Source organism: Echeneis naucrates, chromosome 11 (assembly GCF_900963305.1).
Source record: "Echeneis naucrates chromosome 11, fEcheNa1.1, whole genome shotgun sequence".
In the NCBI taxonomy this organism is placed as follows: domain Eukaryota; kingdom Metazoa; phylum Chordata; class Actinopteri; order Carangiformes; family Echeneidae; genus Echeneis; species Echeneis naucrates.
Window position 1 is genome coordinate 18,585,412 of NC_042521.1, and position 8,828 is coordinate 18,594,239.

At 39.9% G+C, this 8,828-nt stretch overlaps 1 protein-coding gene across 5 annotated transcripts in view; it reads left to right on the forward strand.

Annotated features, from left to right (window-relative positions):
- The window catches only part of LOC115051268 (septin-7-like), a 31,178-nt gene extending 25,440 nt beyond the window's left edge, over window positions 1-5,738 (forward strand). For 4 of the 5 annotated variants that reach the window (XM_029514602.1, XM_029514603.1, XM_029514601.1 and 1 more), the window contains 3 exons: window positions 923-1,058; window positions 1,168-1,313; window positions 4,874-5,738. In XM_029514602.1, coding sequence (XP_029370462.1) covers window positions 923-1,058; window positions 1,168-1,313; window positions 4,874-4,910 — 319 coding nt within the window. In that variant the 3' untranslated portion in view covers window positions 4,911-5,738. The remainder of the gene's footprint in view (window positions 1-922; window positions 1,059-1,167; window positions 1,314-4,873) is intronic. The other variant, XM_029514598.1, reaches the window with a different exon arrangement.
- Window positions 5,739-8,828: the final 3,090 nt, after the last annotated feature.

Here is an 8,828-nt window from a genome sequence, read left to right on the forward strand (position 1 = left end):
CCTGACTCCTTGATGTCTTTGAAAGCTTGATCAAATTTGAAAGAATTACAATCAAGAATCAGAAAACAGGTGTGGGAACCCTGTCTTTCTCTCAGCTGACTGGCCTTCAGGTGTCTTCACTGCTTGCTTTGCTGTTTCATTTCACATTTGTTGTCAAACCCTACTGACCAATTTACTTGCTGTCACTGTGCAACTAATGATTAGATACCACACAGCCACATGCTAATCAATCTTCCAGTTGGACATAAAAAAAAAAGAAGGACCATCTGAAAGGGAGGTCTGCAATCACAGTAGCCGTTCTGTCAGGTTTTGTTTACCACACAGTTGCATCATATTGTTAAAATCTTGAATTCTGAGCTGTGAGTTTGTCTGGTAGATATGTAGCATCTCTGGCAGGTACCAACTGTCATTCAGCTACAAATATGACATGAATTATATTATACAGAATGGGATACAAACAATCCAATGTTCCTGTGGACTCTGCAAGGCAGGGGCAACCCCTTCCCTTAGCCAAGTTTGTGCCCGACCGCATACCTTTGTGAGAGACTGCACTTCTCTGATGTTATGTTATTGAGGGTGGGGGTGGTGGGCAGCTGGACAGACACATCACTGGGGTTGTCAAGTGGGCTCCTACTTTCAACAACGTTTTGCTGATTTATGCCCATGGATGCCTTTATGCATGACAGAGTACTTCCAGTTATGTAAAGCCCCTGTCACCTTCCAGCAAGAACCCAGCTTCACTGGAATCTGGCTCTTCCAGCCGATTTCTAGGGGGAGCAAGCTCAGTCTTTCCTCCCTTGCTGGTTGCGCTTCTTCTCATTTCATATCACCTTTTAAGTAGAATGAGGTTTGTCATAGATGTGTGGCCATCCACATGACTCCCAGTGTGTGCTGTATGAATGAACCTAATGTGTGTCTTCAGGAGTCCTCTAGCCCAGATGGAGGAGGAGCGACGGGAGCATGTGGCCAAGATGAAGAAGATGGAACAAGAAATGGAACAAGTGTTTGAGATGAAGGTCAAAGAGAAGCTCCAAAAACTTAAAGACTCTGAGGCTGAGGTAGATTAATTATGCTGGGTTTAGTTTTTTGCTTTTTTTGCTGTTCTTTAAAGTCCATATGTAGTAGTTTGTGTGCCTTTGTACAATTTGTACTTCACTGACCTTTCAGCTCAAGAGGCGTCACGAGCAAATGAAGAAGAACCTAGAGGCCCAGCACAAAGAACTGGAGGAGAAACGTCACCAACATGAGGAGGAGAAGGCCAGCTGGGAGGCCCAGCAGAGGATTCTGGAGCAGCAAAAACTAGACGCCTCCAGGTAAACGCACAAACATAGAATAATTGGTCATGGCCCATAGAGATAGAGAGGCAAGTTGAATAGTAGACTGGAGATGTCACACAAGTTTAACCTTCGAGTTTAAAGGGTGTTTACTGATCACTCACTCATCTTCAAAAGCTTTTTCCATTTCCGGGTCGCAGGGCTACTGAAGCCAATCCCAGCTAACATCAGGCGAGGGGCGGTGTACACCCTGGACAGGTCGACAGTCCATTGCAGGGCCAACACAAATACAAACAGACGAACAACCACTCACGCTTGCATTCACACCTACGGTCAATTTAGAAACACCGGTTAACCTAGACACGCATGTGTTTGGATGTTGGGAGGAAACCGGAGTACCCGGGGGAAACCCATGAAGAGAACATGCAAACTACGCACAGAAAGGACCCAGGCCGAGAACCAAACCCGCGACCTTCTTATTGTGGGGTGACGGCGCTAACCACTACGCCCTGTATTTACTGATCACCACAGAGAAACTTTAGAGACTTAAACAAAATAAAAAAGTGAATATTTTCATAGATCAACAATGATAAATCAGTCATTTATCATGTTACTAATAGTAGAGGTGCTTAAAGTCATTTAAACAAAATGCTAATTTTCTTTTTTGGGCAGGTGAATTTTATATGGTTGTAGGACAATTACACAGCTTAAGTTGCAATGTTGTCCCTCTGAAGTAAGTCACCTCCTAAAATCACTATCAAACAGTTCAAATCTGACATTTACGGGGTGGATATTACTAATCGCACCCCAAACATGCTGTAATTCAGAGCCAGTATTTCGAAGAGGCAATTTTCAGAAGGTAATCAATGAATGTAGAAAAGTTGAATCTTACTCACTCTTATCATGACATTGTTAGCCTGATATTTTAACTCAATGGCCTCATGATTCAGTAGACCTAACAGATCTTGATCTGAACTAGTTTTCTTCCTACTTAAAAGAAAAAAGTCTTTAAAGCTTTTATGTTTCCATAGGTAATTTTAGAAGGCAAAAACATATCATTTCCACCTAGAATGGGAAGAATAATTTTTATTTACCTTAGTGAAAGACAAGTGTGTATGTATGGCATACATACATTCAGTATCTACTTTTAAAAATGGCTGTGACCTAGTGCCAATTTCAGAAACTCATTCACTGCAGATGTATACATGCATAAACCCTGTATGGTCACTAGATGGCACTATGCCAGTGAAGCATCAGAAAAGTATTGTGGATCCTTGTTATAGATTTTCTGTATATTTTACTGTATGTATTAACAACTTTTGATTTTGATATGTCAGTCTCCACCAAAGTGCATGTAACTCATACACAGGCAAATAAAAGGCCTAAAGATGGAAGTACAGTGTTAGCTGTCTTTTGCAATTAACAATTACCGTATTTTCCGCACTATAAGGCGCACCTTCAATGAATGACATATTTTAAAACTTTTTCCATATATAAGGCGCACCGCATTATAAGGCGCTACAGTAGAGGCTGGGGTTACGTTACGTTACGTTACGTTATGCGTTAATGTCCATATTCACAATCTGACCAACCTTGTTCAACTGTAAACACACAAAAGAAACACGTAAAGCTCACTTTATCCGTTCATTCCTCATCTACCAATCCCTCGAATTCTTCTTCTTCAGTGTCCGAATTGAACAGCTGGGCGAATGCAGCATCCAAAACGCCCAGCTCCGTCTCATCAAAGTCGTCATTAATCGAGTCAGTGTCGCTGTTGTTGTCTGGCAGTTCAGTGACAATTCCTGCCTTCCTTAAAGCTCGGACCACAGTTGAGACTGATATATCAGCCCAGGCATTTACGATCCACTGGCAGATATATATATGGATCAATATCAATATTGATCCATATATAAGGCGCACCGGATTATAAGGCGCATGGTCAGCTTTTGAAAAAATTGAAGGCTCTTAGGTGCGCCTTATAGCGCGGAAAATACGGTAAATAGGTAGCTCTCGCCTTTCACCAAGACCAAGATTAGGAATCTTGGACTTAAAGGTTGCCTACCACTGTATTAAATGATTAATTTCAATCTAACTTTTCGAGGTTCCACCAGAGTCGGTCCTTAAGCCACTGTTCTTTAGCCTGTACACACTCTTGTGAAGAAACAAATTATTTCCCTACTAACATGCCAATGACATTCGTTATTCATTTCCAAATTGCTGGATCTCCAAAAAACAATTTTACAGCAGAACAAAAACATGACTCATAGTTTGTCCCCAGAAGCCTTTGAGTACTGACCTGAATGTTAAAAATAACATCAATATTTATCAGAATTTTGTCAGAACTTCATAACTGTCACTCTGATTCATTTGAATTGGAATGAATGAATGAATGATATTTGAATGATTCGTTCTGACCATAGAATGAAAGACTGCAGATGGGGCAATGAAAAATGCATACAATTCTCAAACAAAATATATTTATGTCGCGCAAAATCATAAAAGAGTTGCATCAAGGGACTTTACATAGAGCAGGTCTAGACCAAACTCTTATTTAAAGAGTTATTCAGACTTTATTTAGAGACCCAACAAATCCCCCTGGTTAGCAAAGAATGACCAAGTTATAAACACAAATGCTATTGTATAAAAAGTATGACACTCATGAAAGCATAAGGAAAGTCTGCCATATCAGCAGTACGTATTGCACCATGCCCCATCCTTCTGAATCATGTACATTGCATCACAAATATAGAGCACTAAAGGGGAAAAATTCAGAAATACCAATAAGTCATGAACAGACAACAGGCATCCAATAATGCTTTCTAACAGAAAACAGAAATAGGAGGATCTGTTGTCATTCTAAATAGATATGACATCAACAGTTACAGCAAGTGAGCAAGTATCCAACCCACCTGACAACAATTTCATCAAACAAAACAAAACCTGTACACTTTCAGAAGTTGAACCTGAACCTTTTTTGCAAATATCATGGTAAGAGTTACTGTAAATGATGAACAGAAGCAAGAAAAACCAGAGCAGACATTAGTAACAACTATACAGTTAGTACAGTAATGGTGTTGAAGTCCCAGACAAGTATTCAGGAGATAATTTGTTAAACTGTTGCACTGATAACAAAGGCAGCGATTAGTTGTGATGTCCAGGGCTCATAGAGTAGTGGGTTCACTGTAGACTAAAGGGCCGGAGTAGGATAAGAAATACCATATCAAATGAGTACCAGGGCTCTATAGATAAATGAGTATCAGTGCTTCCCACTGGTGTTAAACATGGAAGGATAAACTCATCGCCAATGATGAACCTGAGGGCAGACTAATAAACAGGATCTAGGGTCTCAGAACTGTTGGACAATAAAAGCATTTCAGACATACCAATTACTCCATGAATGGAAGTCATGTATGTGTATCCCTGGTCGTTTTCACATACAACTCACAAAATCATTTTGTCCAGGTTGATGAAGGCCAGCAAAATTTCTGTACCAAAATAAACCCAAAAGGGGAAGAAGTGTCTCAGACAAAGTAGACTGTTTAATGTGGAGACAGTGCATCCTGATAAATGTTGACTTCTCCCTCCTCTTTTGTCAACAGGACCCTGGAAAAGAACAAAAAGAAGAAGATATTTTAATCACTCTGGAGGACCTAATGTTACAGTGTATGATTTTTTTTATTTTTTATTTTTATTTTATTTTACTTAATTTTTTTTTTTTTTGGCCACCCTGTCAGCAGATCCACAGAGCATCTATCACACAACTGCATCAGTTACATTTAACTTTTTGACTGTATTACTGTATAATAAACACAGTGAAGTGGGTGTCAGTATTATCTGGACTCAGATTTTAACCTGTCTCCCCCCTCTTTAAAGGCCCTTAAGGTCATGTTTTGGTCACTCCTCATACAAACAAGTATCTTCATTTAAAAACACAACTGCTCATCATTTTTTCTTCTTCTCTGTTTTGGGACAGCTAGATGTTTGACTGTCTTAATGCCAAAAAAAGATCACCTTTCATTTCCTCCCAACATGTTACACTCTTTCATCTCGTAATGTATATTATATAACCACAAAACTGCAGTGTTGCGGTGTTTTACCTCATTCATGTGTAACATTTTATTACTTTTTCCCCTTTTGTATTGGCCATGGTATTAAGTGTGTTCATTAAGTTTCCAGCATCATAGCTAATGTTTTTTTTTTTTGGCATCACTCATACTGAGTGTAACAAACTGAACAGACTGCTCATGAAGTGCTTCTGTATAAACTGTTCACTTACAGAAACAAATCTTTTTCTGGGACAGGTTGTGGTGCGTATGTGTTGGATGGTGGATGGAAAGAGCCAAAGCTGAAACTCATCGGTCAAACAGATGTTAACATTTCTGTCATATTTAGCACGGGATTGTGTACGGCTTTTTTAATGTGTTGTTTTTACTGTACAAAGTCACATAATAAAATTGTGATGGGGAAAAATAACAGATGGTGTCTGTAAAGTGAAGCCAACACTGAAGAGCCTTAAACCTGCATTCTATCCAATGGCCATCGTGGGCAACTTCACTGGCTATAAAAAAGAAGTCAGATTATATTGAAGTCTATAGGAAAATTTTCCTACTCCCTTCATTTATATATTTATCTCAGTCTCATGTCTTCAATACAGCATGATTTAAATTTTTCCAATTTAGATGAAAACACACCATAAAACGGGATGAATTGTAAGAAGCGGTTATTGTGTGTGGTTTCCTCCCACCGTCCACACATGCATGTTTAGCTTAATTGGTGACTCTAAATTGTCCGTAGGTCTGTGTGTGAGTGGTTATTTGTCTCTATGTGTTGGTCCTGTGATGGACTGATGACCTGTCCAGGGTGTACTCTGCCCTCACCCATGTTGGTTGGGATCAGCTCCGGCTGCCCCTGTGACCCTTACGGATAATCAATACCGTGAGAGTGGTTAATGTCTGATTGACTGTACCATCCAGTCAGGTTAGAGTACGGAGCAGGTCAGATCCAGCCTTCACTCCTCTCCCAAATACCGTTTCTACTGGTTTCAGAAACAAAAATGTTGGTGTCCAAAAACAAATAAGCTATACAAGGGAACATTTTTAGGTGAAGGTCTATGGAATAGAGCCCTGATTTTAGTGGCTCAGCTCACTTGTCCCAAACATCCTGTATTACAGTGAGCTTGTCAGGCTTTAATCAGCCCTGCCTCTCCAGCATAACTTGTGACACATTCATGGAGCGTATAAGGTTGTTTCCTTTTGGTCTCACAATTCAAAATATAAAAAAAAAAAAAATCAGATTTATTTATATAGCGCCAAATCATAACAAAGTTACATCGAGGCACTTTAAACATAGAGCAGGTCTAGACCAAACTCTTGCTAAAATTATTTAAAGTGACCCAACAGATCCCCCCCATGAGCAAGCACTTGGCAACAATGGCAAGGAAAAACTTCCTTCAAGAGGTACAAACGTCAGAGAGAACCAGGCTAGTGAACGGGGTAGTGATGATTCATCACCTGCGGGATGAGGACAGGAATGGGGAGAGACAGAGACTTCAGGGGAAACATGGCTAGTTAAAAAAAAAAAAAAAAAAAAAAAAAAAAAAGGCACCCCATCTTTCCAGCTGTTCCCATGCACAAGCGTATAATGTATGTATCTCCTTCTGGACTGACAGGTCTTGTATCTCCTGAGAGGAATCCTCATCAGCAGGGTCCTCCTCAACATCCTCAATACCCTCAGACTCAGACTGAGTCTCAGACACTCTATAGAGCATGAAGAGAAAGCTCAGAGTACATTTATGATAGAGGCCCAAAACCAAAGAGAAGCTTTGAGAATTATTAAAGGCTGTATCATTGCGTGCTGGGCCAGTATACATTAAAAACATAAAACCAGTGATTTACCCAGATTTTACCCAGCTTTCCACATTAAATGAGGAAAAGTCATGAAATATGAAGCAAAAAGAATGAGTTGAACCATTTACTTTGAGATGTTGCATTTTGAATGGGCTCAAACTGACATCAACAATACTAGGAAAGTTAAGAGTGTTTTTCATGTTAGGATGCTGAAACCTCTTTCATATGATTTGCATAGCTAAGTAACAACTTGGGCCCATGCTTACTGCCTGTTGACTGTTTAACAGAAGATGACCATTTAAAATGTTTATCAGTCAAAGTGAGATATGCCTGCAGACATTAACATGCTGATCAGATCCAGTGCCTAAGGTATCAAGTGAGATTGTATCAAATGTTCCATGTTTAAAACGCAGTTTATTGAATGTAACCTCAGATGTTGTTTCCTCTGGCTTATTCAAACAACAGTTCAGCCCTTTGGACTCGTCACTGCTGTAGAGAGACACACACACAGACATGCAGTGCTGTGCATCACCCCACAGCCACCCCATTCCGACAGCTATTTAGCTTTGGCTTTGCCTCCTGCTGATTGGTTGGCTGTACCCTCAGGTCAACCAGGTGAAGACACTGAGCCAATTGCTGAGGTTTACATAGAAACCTATCGTGTCACATGGCAAACAAATCACCCTCTTTAGGGACTTTCAAACACAGGGATCACCTCCCTACCTTTTTCCAGTCCAAATAACTGACCAAACTGCTCTGTTGTGCTCAATTCATGAGCTGGTGTCCTTACATTAACCCTTTCAAAAAGGCTCAGGACTCTACGTTAATGGTGTAAATGGTTCAAGTGCATTTATGTTCCAGATCACCTTTGCTAATTTAATGGCAGGAAACAGAGAAGAAAAGTGATGAGCCTTATTAAAACACAGCCCAGGTGGACAGTTTTGCAGTCAAGTCATTACATTTTATTGGATTAAACCAGCCCTTTCATTTGTCGTATTCTATTTTCTGTTGCCTCACAGGGACTTGAGGCAACAGGCTTGAATGGATAAGCAGTTTGTATAAAAAATACGAATTGGGAATAATGCATCTGCTTCTGTTAGTAGATGACAGAGCAAGTGTGAAATACAGAGTGAAGCATGGCCACACGTCCAAACTATTTATGCCTGTGTCTGTTTTTGTCCCGCAAAGATTCCTGACACATGAGATTATCTGCATTTAACACACTGGCATGTAAAAATATGTGAGTTCTTTGGTTTCATCCCATTTTCTCCCTGAATTGGTCAGAAATTGTGAACCAATCTTCATCCAAGTCTCCGACATAGACAAGCAAAATATGCACCAACTAATACCAAACCAACAATTTTAATCTTTTATGCATCCACAGTGCTGACGGCAAAGTAAAAATACTTACTTACTTAATAACCGGTCAAACCTCTGTTGGCAGCTGTGACCTCAGCCAAGTTGCCAATCAGATCTCCACAACATTCAGGGCATTAAATGATTCATGCACTCAGCACCAAACCTTCTCAATATATAGAACATTTTGGTTGACTGATGAACATCTAGACTGTATTAAACTCATTGCAGCTTAAAACTAATCATTAATTGTTGAGCATCTGACATTTGGAGACAGGGTTAAACTAAAGGGCATAACTTCAAATGTTTGTATTAATCATTAATCAAAGTAGCTCTGGCATGTCTTCAGCGA